At 54.3% G+C, this 20,810-nt stretch overlaps 7 protein-coding genes across 7 annotated transcripts; 4 read left to right on the plus strand and 3 right to left on the minus strand.

The window, feature by feature from the left end:
- Positions 1–7: 7 nt before the first annotated feature.
- EsH8_II_000119 (DNA-directed RNA polymerase II core subunit RPB3) lies at positions 8–1,144 on the minus strand (the record flags this gene model as incomplete). Its single annotated transcript, XM_083263417.1, has 3 exons — positions 8–398; positions 455–1,020; positions 1,082–1,144. The coding sequence occupies 3 exons, from the start codon at positions 1,142–1,144 to the stop codon at positions 8–10; spliced, it is 1,020 nt and encodes a 339-aa protein (XP_083120739.1).
- Positions 1,145–1,702: 558 nt separating this feature from the next.
- Positions 1,703–2,483, plus strand: EsH8_II_000120 (mitochondrial nucleotide exchange factor MGE1; the record flags this gene model as incomplete). The annotated part of the gene is made up of 2 exons (XM_083263418.1): positions 1,703–1,966; positions 2,040–2,483. 2 exons carry the CDS (start codon positions 1,703–1,705, stop codon positions 2,481–2,483), a joined length of 708 nt encoding a protein of 235 aa, XP_083120740.1.
- A 1,141-nt stretch (positions 2,484–3,624) lies between these two features.
- Positions 3,625–6,359, minus strand: EsH8_II_000121 (uncharacterized protein; the record flags this gene model as incomplete). Its single annotated transcript, XM_083263419.1, has 7 exons — positions 3,625–4,328; positions 4,383–4,548; positions 4,601–4,985; positions 5,038–5,127; positions 5,184–5,574; positions 5,904–6,236; positions 6,311–6,359. 7 exons carry the CDS (start codon positions 6,357–6,359, stop codon positions 3,625–3,627), a joined length of 2,118 nt encoding a protein of 705 aa, XP_083120741.1.
- Positions 6,360–7,474: 1,115 nt separating this feature from the next.
- EsH8_II_000122 (replication factor RFC1 C terminal domain-containing protein) lies at positions 7,475–10,754 on the minus strand (the record flags this gene model as incomplete). The annotated part of the gene is made up of 4 exons (XM_083263420.1): positions 7,475–7,796; positions 7,846–10,464; positions 10,516–10,554; positions 10,609–10,754. The coding sequence occupies 4 exons, from the start codon at positions 10,752–10,754 to the stop codon at positions 7,475–7,477; spliced, it is 3,126 nt and encodes a 1,041-aa protein (XP_083120742.1).
- Positions 10,755–11,118: 364 nt separating this feature from the next.
- EsH8_II_000123 (mitochondrial 54S ribosomal protein uL16m) lies at positions 11,119–11,984 on the plus strand (the record flags this gene model as incomplete). The annotated part of the gene is made up of 3 exons (XM_083263421.1): positions 11,119–11,553; positions 11,609–11,750; positions 11,803–11,984. 3 exons carry the CDS (start codon positions 11,119–11,121, stop codon positions 11,982–11,984), a joined length of 759 nt encoding a protein of 252 aa, XP_083120743.1.
- A 476-nt stretch (positions 11,985–12,460) lies between these two features.
- On the plus strand, positions 12,461–13,619 carry EsH8_II_000124 (replication factor C subunit 5; the record flags this gene model as incomplete). Its single annotated transcript, XM_083263422.1, has 3 exons — positions 12,461–12,547; positions 12,598–13,220; positions 13,271–13,619. The coding sequence occupies 3 exons, from the start codon at positions 12,461–12,463 to the stop codon at positions 13,617–13,619; spliced, it is 1,059 nt and encodes a 352-aa protein (XP_083120744.1).
- A 4,328-nt stretch (positions 13,620–17,947) lies between these two features.
- On the plus strand, positions 17,948–20,537 carry EsH8_II_000125 (uncharacterized protein; the record flags this gene model as incomplete). The annotated part of the gene is made up of 7 exons (XM_083263423.1): positions 17,948–18,014; positions 18,128–18,151; positions 18,368–18,394; positions 18,476–19,638; positions 19,693–19,953; positions 20,005–20,409; positions 20,472–20,537. The coding sequence occupies 7 exons, from the start codon at positions 17,948–17,950 to the stop codon at positions 20,535–20,537; spliced, it is 2,013 nt and encodes a 670-aa protein (XP_083120745.1).
- Between the last annotated feature and the right edge of the window lie 273 nt (positions 20,538–20,810).

Below are 20,810 nucleotides of genomic sequence, written 5' to 3' on the forward strand. Positions count from 1 at the left end.
GTCACTCTCAGTTCCAGCCGGACTGTCCAGATGCGCCGTAGGGTGTGGTGGTGGTGTAGGGGGTTGTCGCGTTGCCTCCCCACGAGCTCTGGCCACCGCCGTTGAATGGAGTGGTGTAGCCCTGATCTTGCCACGGGTTGCCGCCGTCCATGTCCAGGTTGGGGCTGCGAGGGCCGTCGAAGTCGCCCATGCCGTCGTCGTCGGCCTCGCCCGTAAGGATGTGAAGCATCAACGCCAGCTTCTCTTGAAGGATCTTGATGCCTTCCTGGATGATCTGATCCGGCTCGAGACTGCCGACTCCCTCAACCTCAAAGTAAAACTTACCAGGGAGCGCATCGTAGTCGAACGGCTCCCCTTCCTGAGGAGGGTCCTCCATCTTCGCGTACTTGCTATCGGGCCTGTGGTCTGCTTTAGCCATCTCGCATCCCACGACAACACGCAAAGTGTTACTTACCACTCAGCCTTGGCATCTTCTTCGAACCACATATCCATGTGATGCAGCTTGTTGTGGGGGTCGTACTCGAAGCCGACTGCAGACGTGGGCATCCACTTTGCGTGCTCTTTGGCGATTCCCTTCTTCGCGATGCACGAGATCTTAAGCTCCTGCCCCCTACGCAGCTTGCAAATTAGAGATCCCTGTCCTTCCGGGTCCAGGATGACCGGGTTTCCAACGGTGCCGTTCTGTCTGAAACTGTCGACGATGAGGTCACTGGCGTAAACCTTCATGGTCTCATCTGACGAACAGCGCGCGTGCAGGGTGAGCTTCACGCTGCAGTTGTCGCAATACTGCTCGCAGTCGCAGTCTCGAGTGTAGAGGAGGCTGTTGCAGTCCTTGGACTGGAGGGGGATCAGACCCAGGCGGTGGGCGATGAACTCGTCGGCGAGGACGGAAGTGTTGGCCTCGATCTCGACCAGGTCGATGGCGATAACGGGGACCTCGGCCTGGATGACGCGACGCAGCGAGTTGGCGAAGGAGAGGTCGCAGTTGGAAAGATCGAAGTTGACGTGGATATTGTCAGCCTACGCGAGCGCCGGGCTATCAGTTTCAAAGCCATCAGCTGAGAGTTTGGGGAGAAAATACCCCCGAAATCTTGATCGACGGCCCCCCGGACTCGCCGTCCAACAGCATCGGCTCGTACTCCATCGCGCCGCCTTTCTCCTGTCACGTCGGTATGGAAGCAATCGAAGTAATGCAACGGCAAGGTGGATATTTGTTGTGCGATGAGCAAAATCGCGTTTGTGATCGTAATTATCGTAGGGATGGCGAGGGTTGGAGGGGAAGGCAGTTTAGGTACCTACTGCGCGGTGGAGGGGAGGCTGAATGGATATTTTTGCGACAAGAGGCAAAGAAGGCATGCAGGCCACCGGTGCCACTGCCAATCATTACCAATGGAACGGTGCAGCACTGTGCCTGGCGTGTCGGGCTGGCCTTGCCTTGGCGCTAGTGTTATCGATAAAGCTCCTGCCGGTCCCTTGATTCATCCGCCCCGGGATGGAGCTTTTGTGGTGCATTTTGATTGGGCGCGATCTTTCCCGTCTGACCGGGGGCCCAAGGGACGGCAATTCCGTCACTTGGCCATTCAGATAAAATTTCATTTTCTCTTAAAAGTTCCCCCGTACGTACACGCGACACTGTCCCTCCATCGCCCCCGATCTCAACCACTCTTCGCCCTTCGCCTTCCAAGCAAAAATATCCACCACAATGTTCAGACAAGCTTTTGCTTCCTCCTCCCGCGCGGTGCGCTCCGGCCTGCGCACCCAGACTCCCAAGTCTCTCCTCCAATCCCAGTTCCAGAGCTCCCCTGCCTTCAGGATACGAGCCGCGCAACCCGCCGTCGCGAGATGGTACAGCGACGCCAAGGAGAACACCGAGGCCACCAAGGAGGGTGAGAAGCCCGCCGATGATGCCGAGTCTGCTCTGAAGAAGCAGCTGGAAGCCAAGGAGAAGGAGGCTGCCGACTGGAAGGTTCGTTCGCAATCCGTCCACCGATGTCGGCCTTGCAATTAGTCGACCCAATTCTAACTTGCGGTTCTCTTAGGACAAGTGCCTGCGCACCATCGCCGACTTCCGTAACCTTCAGGACCGGACACAACGCGAGGTCAAGCAGGCGCGCGATTTCGCCCTGCAGAAGTTCTCCAAGGACCTCATTGACAGCATCGACAACCTCGACCGCGCCCTCTCCAACGTGCCCCAGGAGAAGCTCAAGGCCACCGAGAAGAGTGGCGATCTCCAGGACCTCGTCAACTTGTACGAGGGTCTCAAGATGACCGACGACATCATTATGTCGACGCTCAAGAAGCACGGCATCGAGCGCTTCGACCCCGACGGCGAGAAGTTCAACCCTAACGAGCACGATGCCACCTTCATGGCCCCCCAGCCCGACAAGGAGGACAACACCGTCTTCCACGTTCAGCAGAAGGGCTTCAAGCTCAACGGCCGCGTGCTGCGTGCCGCCAAGGTTGGCGTTGTCAAGAACGCTTAAAGCAGTCTTCACGAAGTCTGAAGTGGTCCTTTTGGAAGGTCTCACTCGAAAACCACAGGGGCTGGCTGGCCGCCGGAGATCGGAAGCTTAAGCCCCTCTTGTACCATTATGTTCTACGATACTCTCTCGATTCCCGGAACAGCGAACTGGGCGTTCCGGTCGGTGTATAATGCTCCTCTCATGATGTGACAATAGCATGGCGGAAAAAAATTAAGGAGGCCAAAATGGGAAGGCCTTTTTGCTGGAAGAAAAGAAGAAACGAATAGAATCTGGATACCTTATGTACATAGACCCCGAAAAGAATATCGGGGTCTGACGATTCTTCTCAGAGTTCTGGTACAATTTAATCACCCGCCTTGGAGATGTAACTCTCCCTGTGTTTTCATCACACAACCCTTTCAGTCCCCTTTCGTTGAGCCAAGCTTTCTGCAAATATCGGCGATTGACCTATCTCATCTACACAAACAAGGCCACGACGCCGTCCCTGCGTTGGGCTGATCCCAATATTTTGCTGTCCCAAGACAAAGGGTATCGTACGCAAACATGAAGCAAATCCTAGACCGAATCATTGCGTAAAGTAAACTGCGAGAAAGGAACAAAGGAGAATCAAGTGGACAATGATTGTCGGTTTCCTCCAACCTGTGGCAGGATGTTAGTCAATGGGTCCACCCAAGATTGATAATACTAGCTTGGCAGTACCTAATAGTCGGCTCATGCCGGGACATGAATGACGAGGGGAATGCTTCCTCGGACATTGATCTGGTTGTCGCGATTGGCCCGAAATAAGGTGACGTGAGCCCAAGACGGCCCGGTTGAAAAGGTGGTTTGAACTGACGCACAGTAAGCTTTGGCTCAGCTATAGGATTCAAGTTGTCAACGTGCCCTCGTCAATTTTACCCGAGGACGTCGGTTTCCGATCGTCCAAGTCCGACTAGACATACGAGAAACAAGACGAAATCCATGGGCAATATTCTGACGTGGTTGTCAACACGACAATTCTTCTTGACATTCGAGTTCCACTTCTACCTTTCAGTCAACTGGCTTCAGAGACAAATCCGACGAACGTCAGGACATCAGCCATGATATGAATAAGTTATAATGGCGAGGTTTCTTGTGAGGCGTTTAGAGCTGGCGAACCATCTCAGAAGCAGTCAGCGAGCTCTAGAGTAGCCAGCTTGGCCCGAAAATGCTGCGAAACAGCCCTCCGAACCTCATCGGGGCCCGCCATATCGGCCCTGGAGCACTCGTTCTTGATCTGGCACTGCAAGACTGCCAGCTCCGTCTTCATGCTCTGGTTCTGGGCCTGGGCGCACTTGAGAGCGTCGAACTTGCTCTCGATCTCGTACCGCAGCTCATGCAAATGCGCCGACACATGACGCAGGACGCGCTTGTGCCGGCGCTGGCGCATCGCAAGCTCCTCGGCCGCCTTCTTCTGGAGCAGGTGGTCGACCGTGAGGCGGATTTCGCGCAGTTCAATCTTCGCGCGTTCTATGGCGACGCGCATGCTGTCGTTCTCGCGCGTGAGCTCGGCGTCCTGGGCCTTCCAGCGGGTAACCGTCTGCCAGCGCTGCGAGATGATGAGCGGCGCGTTCTGCGGGGCTACGCCGGCGACGCGGCGGGACGAGGGGGAGTGCAGGGCTTCGAGGATCTCGGCATCGGTGAAGGCTCGGTCTCGTTCGCTGGAGGTGGTGGACGGGATGGAGCGTTCGGTGGCGGTTTCGAGCGGGGCGATAGGGTCGTTGGCCTCGTGGAACTGGATCTTGCGGAAGTGACGGGCTGCAATGGGGTCCATACGGTCGAAGAGGCCGAACCACCAGTTGCGCATCTTGTGCTTCAGAGTGACGCCTGTTCCGAGGTCAGTTGGAAAGGGGGACAGAGACAGGGGTTTGCGATGCATACCTGGGGCTTGATAGATGATGGAAGGCTCTGACTCTACTGAGTAGCAGGGCGTGATCCACCCTCCATCGTTGGTATCTCTTTGAAGCTCAAAGGAAACTGCAAGGCGATCAATGGTGATACGCTTATGACTGCCGTCCAACGGGGTCTTTGGCCTCATGCGCCGAGCCTAGCTAAAGTTCAGCATCGAATTTTGGAAAGGGGTTCCAGATAATACTCACGTCCTCAGCCATGAAGACTTGGTTCGCCTTTGGATTCTGCTTGGCACAGCCCTCGGCCAGAAGGCGGAAAGTGCAGGGAGAGATTCGTCCAGACTCGGGATCGCCCTCGTCGTCTGAGATATCGTACTCCTTTGCTGGGGCGAATGAGCATCCACCTGGAACGTAGGACAAGGCATTCTCACCAAAATCACGGTCGGGGTCAAATGGCTGCTTGTAAGTGGACTCGGAAGGCTCGACGCCAGGGGGCATGTAATCTTCGAACCTGAAACCCTTGAACTTCGGCGATATATGAAGATACCTGGGGCGAGGTACGTCGTAGGTAGATTTCCTGTCCGTCTCCGCCGGAGCGTATTCCATGGAAGCCAAGTTGGCTTCTTTGAGCATCCTAAGTCATTCTCAGCAACAGGAATATGAAATTGAGCCACGCAATAACTTACTGAGCATAATCATCCATCTCCTGTCTCTCACCGGCACTGAGGCCTAGAGCTGTCGTGACTTTGGGAGGAGAAGCCTGCACCTTGGTGGTCCTGTGGGGACTCCAATTAGGCACATATTTGTTTAATGAGTACGAATGAGAACCTACATTGGATTCATATCAAATCGGTTGCCATGGAAGCTGGTTGACACTTCCTTGCCGTTTGGCAACGAATGCGGTCGCTTCTCAAACGAGTTTCCACCTTGACCACTGGCGGCAGCACCATTCTCTTGAGCCCGCAGCGCATCCTCATACGCCTTCACTTCCATCCAAGAGCGCAGCGGATCGCTCGCGACCATCATGGAGCCACGCATAGCACCATACGCTATCATCATCGAATCCGACATCTTCCACTCCTTCTTGAATGGGTGGCCGGCTGAGCAGCCTGGGAGTCGAGGGCTGGGTTCATCGGGGCCATAGTCTACCAGGTTGCTCTGGAAGATAGACCAATTTTTGGTTGTTGAAATTCCATCTGTTGCCCAACTGCCATCTTGCTGTGCTGATTCAAAACATAGTTAGTGGGCGGCATGGTACTTGTGGCAAGCATATAAAAGCCAGAGGGTCAATGAAGGGATGGGGATGAACTGCAGGGATAGAAATGCAACAACGGATATTTTAGTTGAGTGCTCAGAAATCATCATTTAATGAGACTAAAGAAGCAAAGGGAACAAGAAACAACGCTACCTTGAGGAGCCGCGGATCGACCCGAGTCCGAAGAAGGTGCCATGCGGCCTCCATCTGAATCATTCATCTCGTAGTGAATCACCGTGTCGGGGGCTTCTTCAGTTAGTACCAAAGAGAAATAAGGCTCAATCGACTGCCACATACTGGAAGGACGATTGATATCATCCAAGTTGTTGTCCTGCTCCCAGTTTCCGTACAGCACCGTCTCCGCGGTGTTCTGTATGAGATCCCGGTACTGAAACCCGTGAGGTCCCACGTTGGAAGCCATCTCCTCAAAATCATCAAACTCGAAGCTCTGCTGCATGTTCTTTTCAAGTATCTCGGAGCTGTCGTGCTTTGGATCGGGATGGTGGCCCGGGGTGTTACTCTCGTCTGTTCGGGCCTCGAATAGGGTGAAGGACTCGCGGGAAGCTTCCTCGATCACTGAGAGTTGGTGAGGGCTGTGAGCCTGGATAACGAAAACGGAGTCGGTTACAGCTGAGGTTTTTATCAGTGTGTATTCAAAGTATTGAATCATTCTCAACGCAAAAACGAAAACTTTCAAAACTTACTGGGCTGGGCCATTGAGTACTGGGTTGTCCTCTCGCGCCGTGACGCCATGAGGGACAATGTCGACAAATTCTTGAGGGTAGAAAGGCTTCGTGATTCCTTCAACGAGGAAGATGTCTTCGATAGCAGATCTAAAAGTACAAGTTAGGATACCAAGTGTCAAGTGATGAGGTAAAAGTGTAGGATGGTGATCCAGTTGGTAGAAAGGTGAGGGCAGGCAAATTCCACTTCGAATGTATACGAAGTAAGAACTGCAGCGAGTTCTCGAGAGCAAGAACAGCGGCTCAATGAGAAGTTTGAAGATTGGATGGGGAAAGGGGAAATAGAACGAACGATTGAGTGCGGCGAAGGAAGATTATATGGCTGAAGGATTGAGGTGGGTAGGGAGGCGCAGAATTTCTTTCACCTTTACAGGCCTTTGCTGCTGATTGAAGCTTTTTCTTGGAGCGGCCCTTGCTCTTGCCCTTCATCTTCGCTATCGTAGACGACTGTGCTGATAATATTGCCGACGACAAAGCAGGTTAGTTTGAACTATCGGGGCGGGCGTGAACGAGTTCGTGAAGTGAGTTGCGCGGCCGTGGTTAATTACACGGCCAAGAAGAGCAGGTGAGAAAGGAAAGAACGGGCAGAAAATGTTATTTTGAAAGATACACAAATCGATTCGGTTCTTTCCTGGTTGCTTCCGAGATGGGAGTATGGATGTGAACTCTAGTACTCCAACTTAAATGTCAAAAGACCAAGGCACCAAGACTTGCATAAGCAAAAGGCCCTTAAGAAAGGCGATTCCCAGGAGCACCCAACCTGAAGGTAACTGCAGCATTGCAATGATCCCCGGGGAGTCTCAACAAACGTTTTTTGTGCCGCGACAAGTGCAGCCAGTGTTATGACGGACTGCTCTGTTAATTCATCACAAGTGAACAGGACACTTCTGGTTTTAGACAAACGACAAGGTCTCTTCAGCTGTGAAAAGCTTTTTGTACAACTTTATACAGTATCTAAACAAAACAACGAGAAAGCTTACTAAAAAGCCACTCCCCCCAGTCCTGAAAATTCTGGCCATGATGTTATGCTGCCATTGCGGTTATTGCTGCTGTAACAGTCGATACAAACCTAGCTGTAACAATGAAACCCGCCATCATGTTGAATTCCTGTGGACATTTATGAAATTACTTCTTGGCTTTGCTTTTAGTGGCCGTTGTCTTGGCCTTGGCCTTACCCTTCTTAGGCTTGGCATCTGCATCCTCCTCATCCTCATCGTCTGCCTTGGCTTTCTTGGTAGCCCTCTTGGGCTTGGGCTTCGGCTGCTTGATGTACTTGTCTCCCTTTAGGTCGAGCTTGTCATCGTCAACTGCCTCGGGTTCAACGACCTCGGCATCATCCTCTTCCTCGATAGCCTCCTCAAGGTCAGGGGCCTCCTTCGCGGCCTTCTTTGGCTCCATGATATTGCTGGCCTTCATGAAAGGGACAGGGTGAGACATGGCGTTGTATCTATCCCTGCGTTAGACTCTTGATTGTGTTTCAGTAAAGTGTGACTTACGTTCGTGTAAACGCCGCCTTCGTCTTCGACTCGATGTCTGCCCGGCCTTCAGCTTGCGGACCGACGCCGAGCTCCTGTATCGCGTCGAAATCTTCTCGGGTCAGGTAGTAGCTATCCATCAACTCTATGATCTCGTCGACGCAGTCCTTGCCTTCAATGGACAGGCGGCGAATCATCTGATCCCAAAGTACTGGCAAATATTGCTGACGGATCTCATTGGCATCACCTGATGACCTGAGTCTCATGTGAGAGTGCAGCTCACGAACATATCGGCCCAGCTTGCCAGTTTTGCTGTTGTTGCCGAGCCAGGAAGTGAAGTTGGAGCCCATGAGCTGGCCAGCGACGAAGCTAGCTGGCCGAACTGTGCTGAAGACGGCGTGGGTAGGCATCAGACTCCACTGCTGCTGAGGTCCATGAATCATACGGTCGACCAGGTCACCATCGCTGATGCTTTCCGCCGCCTGATCAATCAGTTCCAGGTATTTTAGGTTCTCTTCCCTCTTATTGTAACCTCTGTTGTTGAGTGCCATAGGCTTTGTCCTGAGGTAGTTTTCCTGAATCATGAGGTAACTGAACTCATGGTCGTTGAAATAAAGCTCGATCTTTTCGTTCAAGGTTGTCTTGCTTGCTGGAGTAAACAATCCGCCGGCAAGCATCTTTTGACAAATGTCCCATGGCTTAAGAATAACATGCTTCTCCCATGCCTTCGTCATAGCTTTGCCCTTGTCATAGCTCATTGATGCTTGATCAAGCTTGGCCGTTGATATCATGTTGATGATTTGCCGGATATCCTTGTTGCTGCCTTCAATTAGAGCATCCACGACAGGAACAGGAAGCTTGAGTCCCTCACGATGGCAAATTGTCATGATGCGAGACCGGACCTGCTCTACCGTTGGCCTTCTGAAGGGAATATCCATGGCCACAAAGTCGAAAGGCTTCATCTTGGGTAGTCTGCGTTCGTTGCAGATCAGAATAAGGGGCACCTCTGTCTTCTTGCAAAACTTAGCCAGTGCCCCGACACCGCCACGATCACCTGCTGACATTCCATCGACTTCGTCCATGATCAAGACAATGTTTTTCTTGTCTCCATCAACCTTCTTGCCGTCTCCAGCAAAGAAGCCGAGAAGTGATGTGTTAGTCACAATGTCGCTTACACCATTTTCGACAAGTTTCTTGCTGCGTGTGTCACTGGCGTTGCTCTCGATAACATCGAAGCCTTCGAGCTTCGCAGCTAAGTGCGCAGCAGTCGTCTTGCCGATGCCAGGAGGGCCGGAAATGATGATGGCCCGCGTACCACCCATACCGTCTGCGCCTCGTCTCTGGAAGTCGTATTTCTTTGATTTTGCCCAGTTCTTGAGCCAAGCCTGAATCTTCTCGACCTGCGCTTTGTTGCCGCAGATATGGTTTAATTGACTTGGCGCATACTTCGATGTCCAAAGTTGTACTGGGGCTGGCGCCGGCGCTGGCGCGGCGGTAGTCCCGCGAGCAGCGGCTGCTTGCTTGGCTGCCTTCTCTGCGGCGGCATTTCTAGCCTTCTCCTCCCTTTCCATCTCCAGTGCCTGCTGCTTGATATTATCCTCGTCCTTCTTCTTCTTATCGCGTGCCTTCTCCGCACCTTTGCCACTACCACCATAAGCGGGTAGTCGCCTGATGAGCTCAAAAAGACCCTCCTCGTTGATAGTCTTGATATTCATGTCCCTGATCTTCTTCAGTTTGCTGGGGCCCGCATCATCTCCGAGGACAACATAGCTGGTTTTGCTGCTCGGCGCTCCTGTGACTTTGCCGCCATATTTCTTGACCAAGGCCTGCCCCTCCTCGCGGCCGATAGTCTGGAGAACGCCAGTGAAGACAAAGGTCAGTCCAGAGAGGCATTCCTCCTCGCCCTCGGGTAACTCTGCAGTACCTGCATTTGGCGGTACAGCACTGCTGTTGCCGCCGCCAGCAGCACTCTTCCTCCAGTCAAACTTCGCATCCGGGTCTTTAGCTGGGGGTGTAGGTGGGCGGACGGTAGGTATGTCGTCCAGAATTGACTGATAGGCAGCGTCTTCGGATTCGTTGGCTTTCTTAGCTCTGGGAGCACGAGGCTTGGCCGGGGCTTTCTTCTTTGGTGGTTGATCTTTCTCAGACCCCTCCGAATCCTCCTCAGGAGTCTTACGCCTCTTCGTACCCGTTGTTGTTCTGGTGCTCTTGGAGGGGGTCGCATTGGGAGCACTACGAGAAGCTACACGCTTCGGGTTGGGTAGCAGCTCATCTTCGCTCTCATCTTCGGCGTAGTCGTCGTTCTTGCGCTTGTTTCGACCTTTCACATCAGCAGCGAAGATATCGTCATCGTCCTCATCCCCCTCGTCTACGAAGGCATCGGCGTCGTCCTCAGTTTCGTGCTTTATGTGCGATGTAGCGCCTCGTTTTCTTGTTGCTGCGCCCCCATTCTTGGTAGCTTCCTGGGCTGGTTTCGCAGCGGCCGTCTTGTTTCGGGGACTGGTCCGGACCTCTACTTCGGTCTTCACTTTAGTAGTTTGGTCGGTCTTGGGAGTGGGAGTGGGTTTTGAGGCTTTGGCGGATTTGGACGATGCAAAGTATTCGCTGGCGGTGGTCTCCGTTCCATTTACACCCTCACTCCTACAAAGCAATTAGCTAAATTCAATGGGTCCTGGTTGTAGTTTCGCATACTTCGTCTTTTTCTTGTCAGCAGCCTTTACTGCCGGCTTTCTGGCGAACAGTCAGAAGAAGTATGTGAAAGCGGTTGTTCGGTAATCGACCTACGGTGCTAAGGCAGGCTCTTCGTCATCATCGCTGTCTTCGATGACTTTCCTGTTCCTTCGGCCCTTCGGAGGCTCTTCGACCTTCTTCGGAGCAGGCTTGGGCGGTGCACCTCCCTTTGGCCCAAAAAAGGACCGGATATCAGGCATTGTGGAATATGTAGCGGCAGAATTATCGCAGGAAGATCGCAAGGAAAGATTCCAGGCTTATATAAACTGCTGCGCTGCTGTTGCCTAGGGAAGGTGGGAGGGGGATGGACGAAGAAGGCGGATTGGTGTCGTGCCTGGCGTCCGAGATGCGTGCTCGTAATGGATTTCCAGTTACTACGCGAAAGTGACGCGAGGTCCCTGAACCCATGCTGCCTATTCAATTTAGGGTGGGGACGCATGTGGCTCAGCAAAACTAGCGCCCAATATCTCAGGCCACACACAAGCCACACCCATGTCGCTGTAGAGCTAGGGACATTTTTTTGGAGATCCCATCATCAACGACGTCCAACGGCAAGTCGCAATCATGAGGCCCAACGCTCCTACGGCGCTTCTCAGCGCCTTTCAAGGCCTCAGAATATCTTCGGCGCCGTCGATTCCCTCCCTCAGCGCTGCGATCCGACCCCAATTGACCAAGCCTCTGGTCGCATCCCAAATCCTTCGCGATGTCCGCCCATTCTCTTCGACGCCTGCCAGGCAGGGCAACTGGCTCGAACCCTCGATCGACCGAACGAAGAAGATGATGAAGGGTCGCCCTCGTGTAGCCACGGGTGGATCAACCAAGGGCACAACCGTCATTTGGGGAGACTATGGCCTGAGGATGAAGGACCATCATCGAAGAATCAGCGCCAAGCAGCTCAAGAACGCCGAGGACACGATTAAGATGAGATTGCGTGGTCAGAAGTACCGACTGTACAAGAGAGTGTGCTGCAATGTCGGCGTTTATGTTTCGGGTAACGAGGTGAGGCAGACAACTGGGAAAAGCGGTCGATAGGCAGATGCTAACGCTGTACCAGATGCGTATGGGTAAGGGAAAGGGTTCCTTCGATCACTGGGCAGCACGTGTAGCGGTCAACCAGATTGTTTTTGAGATCAGGGGAATGCTCCACGAGGCGGTTGCTAAGGATGCCTTCCGCCTGGCGGGCAACAAGTTGCCTGGTGAGTGGACATATTGATGCGTGATATGTGATCATGACTGACTTCATACCAGGCCAGTGGGAATTTGTGCACAAGGGAGAAGCGCCTGTTGTTGGAATTACCAAACTTGACGGTATCACTTTGGAAGATTTGAAGAGGCCAAGAAAGCCAATTGCACCTAAGGACTTGCTCGCTGAAGCATCGAGCAAGCCTACCAGCGCATCATCTGCCACCTCGCCGTCTGCCAAGCCTTAAAGCTTATAGTAGCTTGGATGTACCATATATAACTCTCCACGCCGAGAAATCAGGAGCAATCTCGGGGTCATGGAGTAGCTGTACTATAGATGACCTTGTTGGGATGGTTGAAAGGCACAGCAGCTGTACAAACAAATAAAACCATCTGCATCAGAGTCCATCTAAATTGCAGGAAAACTGCCGTATTAGGTGATTGTAATATATGTCCTGAGGAGTCCAGAGGAGTCCTAACGGAGTGGCACTCGAGTCTTGTTTCCCAGAGAACTACCTGAATGGATTGAATGGGACGATTCTGGGATGTGGCGCGCGCGGAAGCATGTGCACGGACCGCATGCACAAGCCACACTGAAGGGCTTCCCACCTTCCCACTTAACGCGACAACGCGTCTCCTGCATGTGGAAGCGCATCACCAAAAAGTCCCACGTCTCCAGCCAGCAAACTCCAGACACAGCGTTATCTGCACCGAAGCAACGACAATGGCGCTCATCGTCGACAAACACAGACCGCGGTCACTAGACACCCTGACCTACCATCAGGAATTGTCAGAAAGGCTCGGCTCTCTCGTAGGTCATACTTTCTCGACCCCATCAAAGTAGTGGCTCACGATTCGCAGGCTCAGAGCGGAGATTTCCCTCATTTGCTGGTGTACGGCCCGTCTGGTGCTGGCAAGAAGACGCGCATTGTCGCTACTCTCAAGGAGCTGTACGGACCCGGTGTAGAGAAGATCAAGATCGATGCGCGTGTCTTCCAAACGTCGAGCAACCGCAAGCTCGAATTCAATATAGTCGCGTCAAATTACCACCTCGAAATTACACCGTCGGACGTCGGAAACTACGACAGAGTTGTTGTCCAGGACCTTTTGAAAGAGGTGGCACAGACACAGCAGGTGGATCAGTCGGCGAAGCAGAAGTTCAAGGTTGTGGTCATAAATGAGGCCGACCACCTTACAAGAGATGCGCAGGCGGCGCTGCGTCGGACGATGGAGAAGTACTCTCCCAACTTGCGGTTGATTCTCCTTGCCAACTCGACGGCAAATATCATCGCTCCCATTCGATCGAGAACACTCCTTGTCAGGGTTGCTGCCCCAAGCCACGAGGAGATCTGCGAAGTACTCGCAGTGTCAGCGAAGAAGGAAAACTGGCCTATGGTGAAAGGTCTGCATATGAGGATAGCACAGGAGAGCGGCCGGAATCTGCGACGAGCTCTGCTCATGTACGAGGCTGTCCACGCACAAAAGTATGGTGTCTCGCTTGCCCTGCACAAACCAGAAGCTAACAATACAACAGTGAGAAAGTTACGGATAGCACACCGATCCCCCCACCAGATTGGGAGGCCTTGATCGGCCAGATCGCGCGGGAGATCATCGATGAGCACACACCGGCCCGAATTCTTCAAGTGCGGGCGAAGCTATACGACCTTCTCACGCACTGCATACCGCCAACGACGATTCTCAAGACGCTCACTTTCAAGCTCATCCCATTGATCGACGACGCCCTGAAAGCTGAGGTGATCAAGTGGTCGGCGTTCTATGAGCACCGCATCAGGATGGGCACAAAGGTCATCTTCCACTTAGAAGCGTTCGTGGCCAAGTTCATGAGGATCATGGAGATGTACTTGATGAGCATGGATTTGTGAGCAAAGGTACAACATGGGGGCGTTCAGGGGTTTAGGCAGCATGTGTCGGGCGCAATAATAATTATACCGGGCCAGTGCCACAAAAAATGCGAACAATCGGCTTTGCATCTCCCTCCAGCTGGAGTTTTTTCCTTGTCGCCGTCAGTCCGACTAGATGCCAACTTTTAGCTGCCAAGCTCCATTTGTCCCGCGAAAGAACAATGTAGCGCAAACCTAAAGCAGCTGAGACTTGAATTGATCGACAAGGCGTCGCACGGTCCAAAAAGTTGGATGAGATCCTCGACGAGGGTATCAGGGTTGCCTACACTACTTTATCTATGGCAGGCAACAAATGTGCGTTGTTGGTTGCTTCATGCAGAAAGCAGTGCAAGGGCTAGTGCAAGCGTATGGCCACGGCGCAGCGGTTGCGACGGCTCCTCTGCACTCAACAATCTGGCACCCAAGAGCCCCAACAAACCGGAATTTCCACACGTCTACGGGGACACGATCCATTCGCCGTGCAAGGCTCGGAAACCACGGTGGTTTTTCCCAAATGGCCTATTCGAGAGGGCTCCGGTTCTCCAAGGCAACCCCGGTCCCCGGCGACGTGGTCAGCACCTTTCTCCACTGACAGGCAGAGAGAGGGGAGGAGAGATCCTCTGTCCGGGTGTCCCGCAGGACAACTGCGCACAGTAAGTGGACAGGCCGGATTTCAGATGCGGCGGCGGCGGCAGCGCTGAGCCCCCGCGGATGTCGGGTATGCCAAGAGACAACTTCCATTCGTCCATCCTATGAAACGGCGGCATGTGGACTGACCCGGATAGGCAGGGAACACAAGAGCAAGGGACCCGGCCTTCTGGAATGTCAGCAGCAAGACTAGGACCGCGCAGCGCAAGCACGGGCGCCTCTCCCTCTCCAGCCCGACCCCCTCGCGTGCGGAAATCTGGGTGCCCATGGGGTAAAATGCGGGAAGTCCGTCTGGGGAGCTCAAGGGTTGAGAGATGGTTTTGAGGGGAAACGTGGAGGCGAGTGGTTAACCGCGGGATACCCGTCGAATCGGCTCTAAGAAGCCGTACGATGTCTTATCAGAGGGATGCGGTATGCTTACCGGGACGTATACTTGGTTCGGTGCAAGCTCCCAACACCCGGATTTATTCACGTCTTTCTTGGGAGAAAGGCCAACAGATACCAGATAGCGCATCTTTTGTCTGGAAGGAGTGACTTCACCTCGTCGCAAGCCCCCAAGGTACATGCATACATAGTGTACATCCATCACCTTCCTACGCAGGCAGGGCGGCCTGTGCTTGTTCGGGTTGCATCATTTACCTGCCTCTGTACCTTACCCGAGGTGAGATGAATCCACTTACATCCCTCTTCCACGTCTTCCGCCTGGGCGAGGGGGCAAAACTTCCGTTCGACCCCTCCAACCACAAACGTGCACTGCTCAACGATGGCCCTGGTGCTTCTCCGCATCGCATGGCATTTGGAGGGAGGGATGCGCCACTCCTGTTTTCCACACACACCCGCCCAGACACTGCAATACAACGACTCTCGCGACAGTACGTGTGCATAGGCAGATGGACGTACTAAGCCGATGAGCGACCTCAACGGCGGCCTTGCCAATTCTGATACTACTCTGTGAGACCTACCAGAATGGGCTTCAGTGTAGGTTATTCTGTGGATCGCGGCCGACGTCGGAGATACCGCATTATACCGCAGCCATCACAGGCATCGCGGTGGATTCGGGAACGCCTTTCCCTTGCATCATTGACAAGCGCAATTGGCGAGAGCCCACAATATGCAGGGTGAATGAAGAAGTAGTTGCAAATTGCGATTGCAGGTGGGGATGTCGACCCCAGAATCTGCGAGACTTTGTTGAATACCGCCCCGAAACAGCCATGATGAACAGCGGGGTCTGTCTGATCTTGTTCTGCGGCGGACCCTGGACATTCTGTTGCGCTGTCTCATCAAGGAAGCGAGCCCTGCTACCAGGTGCTATGCTATAGTGCGACGAAAACCGCACCCCATTGAAACAGTTCAATATCAATGTTTACCGCCCGCTGTTTGTATCATCACCTTGGAGCTATAGAAGCCAAGCAATAGTCCACAATCATAACGATGTCATTGTTGGATACCGGCGCCAATCACGTAGGTTAAAGCATTACGGCATTCACGGGTACCGCATTGCGATCAGCATCCATCGGCCTAGGCTGGCGCACATTTCACTGGGCAACAGGCGTACAACGTCTTCAATGGCGGCGTATTCGGTCAGCCCAGAAACCCTTTTGGGGCGCAAACTCGACGCCGTCTGGGGGAGCGTGCGGGGAACGTTGGGCAGGTGAGGGGCAATCTCTCCATGTTTAACTAACACAACACCAAAGAATGACTACATGGCAGTGACGGGAGTACATCATGTCGTCGTGACAAATTTCCTCGGCTAGTCGTTGGCTCTGATCTGGTCCGGCCCCTAAGATCGCGTTGGGTTACAAAGTCTGGTGACGGGCGCCACTCATACCATTGAGGCGGCTATATCCTGCTGGCACCTCCTCGGCGATTTCAAATCGAGACACGAGAGGACACGCCATACTAAGTAAGGGACGAGAAGAACGAGCGAGGTGCCAACTAAATGTGACAGAACAGGGTCGCATATAGGGAGCTCCACCTGAGCAGCTGCTCTTCTATCTCCCGCTTTGGCGAAGCGGCTAATCACTGGATATGAAGATAAATTACAATATCAGTCTCAAGCTCTCGCTGGATTACGAGCACCGACGGCAGACAACATCAGCCACGACTCGCAACAGAGTGATTGGCAAGCGGAGCCCCCGTTTATGGACAGGCTCCCTGGCGCTGATGGTGTGAGAAGGCATGTACCGCCGCCCGTACCCTCCACATAAAACCTCAAGTACGTCCTTGGACTTCGTCACCGTCAGCTCAAGAACAGGCAATGATCGATCACGAGAAGGACTACTGGCCGTTCCGTTTGCTCGGCCGGTGGAGGTGGTTGACCATACAGAGTTCATCGCATTCAGACGAGCAGCCAGTTGCTAGGCCCAAGTTTCCCGATGCAGCTCAACTCCGGCTTGTCGAGGCTCATGTATTTCTGCCTTGTCTCTACTTAGCGCGCAACCCCTCCCCCTCCCCACAGGCCAGGACCAACCGGCCGGCCCCAGGAGCATCCAGGCGCGGACGGCAGGCGGTCATGCTAGAGGCAGGCAAAGTAAGGTACTTTCATCTTGGCTTTGACTGGATGATGCAGTAAGGTAGTCCTGGGTTAGGTTGAATGCGAGGGGTTGCAGGGAAGACGAGGGTTCGCAGGTGGTTCGGGGCAAAGGAAAAACGCATCACCCCCGGCCAAGCGGTAACGGCACAGCGGTACCCAGCGAGAGGCGCATGGGCATGCGGAGCTTTGCAAGGCATTCACCAATGGGCAGCGCCGGGTGTATTGATGGAGGTCCCCTTTTCGCGTGCCTTGTCCCTTTTCTCCATAACATCATCGGCCTGCACTGTACCGTGGTCCGTACCGTGGCCCGTAGGGTGGATGGGGCTCCTTGCCAGAGGCGTGGGTTCCGGACGAATCTGAGTGAGGTGTGTGACTTGGTGCTGAGAGTCCGGACGATTTCCAGCGCGGGTGAGGTGCCTTTTGTGCAAAGTCACACTCAGAGTTAGGCCGGACCTCTCTCATTGGGGTTGTACCCGTGGGCATTGGCCGAAGGCAAAATGTAATTAGTGAGTGCGTGGCTGGTGTGTCGTTGCAAGGAAGCGAGCTCAGCTCTCAACGCGGTGCACCGTCTCGAACAGCGCCTCCGGCTCGAGTCCACATCCCCAGTCCGGTCCAAGTATGTCCCCATTCGCCCATTAAAAGCAATCCCGTCCCCCGTCCAATTCGCGGTCCGGCCACCTGGAGAGTTGCTCTTCTTAATCACTACCTCCTCCTCTTCCTCCCTTCTACACTTCTTTCCTCTCTTCTTCCACAGTCAAGCATTCTTCCTCCTACACCTCATAAGCACACCTCCCAGCTACAAACACCCACCTCCGCTCGAGGTCCGGATCCAACCTGCCCCATTGGAGCCGACTCAGTCTGCCGCTACCCGCTTTGCAGTAGAGCTGTCAAGGACACCACGCGACCTGAAACCCACGTTATCGAGAGTTGTGGAGAGTTGCGCCAGTTCCCATCCAGCTCGCGCGCGACCTGCCATCATAGCCGCACCAGAAGGGCCGCTTCTCTGACGACAAGGACCAAAAGACACACCACGTCGAACGATTCCAAGTCGCAGCAGCTGCCTCAGCACGCCTGCACAAAATACCCCGCATCCTTCATAACCGCACATACACAACAACACCCCGCCACAATGACCGAAGCTGCAGAGACACAAAAGGCCCCTGTGGTGGCCGAGGCCCACCTGGTTGACACCTTCCGTAAGCCCGAAGAACCCCAATTCCTAGCCTCAAACCTCGCGCCAGACAGCACCGAGCTTGGTGTTCTGGGTTTTTCCTGTTGGGAATTATCATGGCTAATTTGCTCCCAACAGATCCCCCCCAAAAGATGCTTGACAGTAAGTGCGCCGCCGAATTGCAGACCCAGACCCCCTACCCACCCAAATCCCGACCTCGTTCCATGGCCTGTTGGCGTCGAAAAGTCGCGTGAGGGGCACTGGAGACATCTTGGTGCAAGGGTGCCCAAAAAAAAAAGAGGAAGAGGGGTATCGTAATAGGGAGCTACAGCTCGTCTGATTGGACCCTGGCTAACAATTATGTGCCTCTTCCCGCAGAGCACCCCAGCAAGCCCCACCTGAGCAGTAAGTCGTCCCCCTCTTTACCCCAATTCCGCGCTCGTTCATTGGCTGACCGGAGCTCCCCCTTTCCCTCCACTGCTGCAGGTCTTGAGGACTACCAGAAGCTGTACAAGGAATCCATCACCGACCCGAAGGCCTTCTGGGGCACCCAGGCCCGCGAGCTTCTGTCCTGGTTCAGCGACTTCCAGACCGTCTATTCTGGATCTCTGGAAGGCGGCGACAGCGCCTGGTTTGTCGAGGGCCAGCTCAACGCCAGTTACAACTGCGTTGACCGTCACGCCTTCAAGGACCCCAACCGCGTCGCCATCATCTACGAGGCCGACGAACCCGGCGATGGCCGCAACGTCACCTACGGCGAGCTCCTGCGGGAGGTCTCCCGCACCGCCTGGGTTCTGAAGCAGATGGGTGTGCGCAAGGGTGACACCGTTGCCATTTACCTGCCCATGATTCCCGAGGCCATCATCGCCCTCCTCGCTTGCGTCCGTATCGGCGCTGTTCACTCCGTCGTCTTTGCCGGTTTCTCCGCCGACTCCCTGCGCGACCGTGTCATTGACGGCAACTCCAAGGTCGTCATCACCACCGACGAGGGCAAGCGTGGCGGCAAGTTGATCGGCACCAAGAAGATTGTCGACGACGCCCTGAAGCAGTGCCCCGACGTCTCCCACGTCCTGGTTTACAAGCGCACCGGCGCCGATGTGCCCATGACCAAGGGCCGCGATTGGTGGTGGCACGAGGAGGTTGAGAAGTGGCCTGCCTACTTCCCTCCCGAGCGCGTCAACTCCGAGGACCCCTTGTTCCTCCTCTACACCTCCGGCTCTACCGGTAAGCCCAAGGGTGTCCTGCACACCACGGGAGGCTACCTGGTCGGTGCCGCCGCCACTGGCAAGTACGTTTTTGACATCCACGACGGCGACCGCTACTTCTGCGGTGGTGATGTCGGCTGGATTACCGGCCACACCTACGTTGTTTACGCCCCCCTGCTGCTCGGTGTGACGACCGTCGTTTTCGAGGGCACCCCCGCCTACCCCAACTTCTCAAGATACTGGGACATTATCGCGAACCACCAAGTTACCCAGTTTTACGTCGCCCCCACCGCCCTTCGGCTACTGAAGCGCGCCGGCGACCAGCATGTCAAGGGTGACATGAAGCATCTTAGAGTACTTGGATCCGTCGGTGAGCCCATTGCCGCCGAGGTCTGGAAGTGGTACTTCGAGGTTGTTGGCAAGGAGGAGGCCCACATTGTCGACGTAAGTAACTCCGTATCTCAGCGAGAGCATCGCACATGACTAACACCATCACAGACATACTGGCAGACCGAGACCGGCTCCAACGTCATCACGCCTCTGGCTGGTGTCACCCCTACCAAGCCCGGCAGTGCATCGCTGCCGTTCTTCGGCATTGAGCCTGCCATCATCGACCCCGTCTCCGGCGAGGAGATCCACGGTAACGATGTCGAGGGTGTCCTGGCCTTCAAGCAGGCCTGGCCCAGCATGGCTCGCACTGTTTGGGGTGCCCACAAACGGTACATGGAAACTTACCTGAACGTCTACAAGGGCTACTACGTAAGCACCAGTGTCATTATGCCGAAGGACGTTCGCTAACATACTTTGCAGTTCACTGGTGACGGTGCCGGCCGTGATCACGAGGGCTTCTACTGGATCCGTGGCCGTGTCGACGACGTCGTCAACGTCTCTGGCCACCGTCTCTCGACGGCCGAGATTGAGGCCGCGCTCATCGAGCATCACTCCATCGCCGAGGCCGCCGTCGTTGGTGTCGCCGACGAGCTCACCGGCCAGGCCGTCAATGCCTTTGTCGCCCTCAAGGATGGCAATGAAGCCTCAGATGCGCTCCGCAAGGAGTTCATCATGCAGGTGCGCAAGAGCATCGGCCCCTTCGCGGCGCCCAAGGCTGTTCACATTGTGCCCGACTTGCCCAAGACGCGGTCCGGTAAGATCATGCGCAGAATTCTGCGCAAGATCTTGGCTGGCGAGGAGGACCAGCTTGGTGATGTGACAACTGTACGTTCCCAATCATCAACCCCCTCCGTCACGAAGACGTTTGTATGCTAACTATGTCACAGCTGTCGGATCCTTCGATCGTCGAGAAGATCATCACCATCGTTCACGAGGAGAAGAGGAAGAAATAAATGCATTATAATGAGGCCTGTGAGCAAGGGGCGGAGATGAGAGATGTGATACCACAAGACAGAGGACGGACATGAAAGGTACGAACGAACGTGAAGTACCTATTGGAACCCACGAACGGTCAAGGGTTGTTTCTTCTTGCCATATAGCGACACATTGAATATTTTGAGTCAATTGAAAGAAAAAGAAAAACATTATGAAATTACCACACATCTCACTCTCCTTCCCCAACTAACTAAGATGGCTCAATGTCTCGAAGTCAAGCCCACGCCAGT

This window comes from Colletotrichum jinshuiense, chromosome 2 (assembly GCF_051148585.1).
Source record: "Colletotrichum jinshuiense chromosome 2, complete sequence".
Taxonomy (NCBI): Eukaryota; Fungi; Ascomycota; class Sordariomycetes; order Glomerellales; family Glomerellaceae; genus Colletotrichum; species Colletotrichum jinshuiense.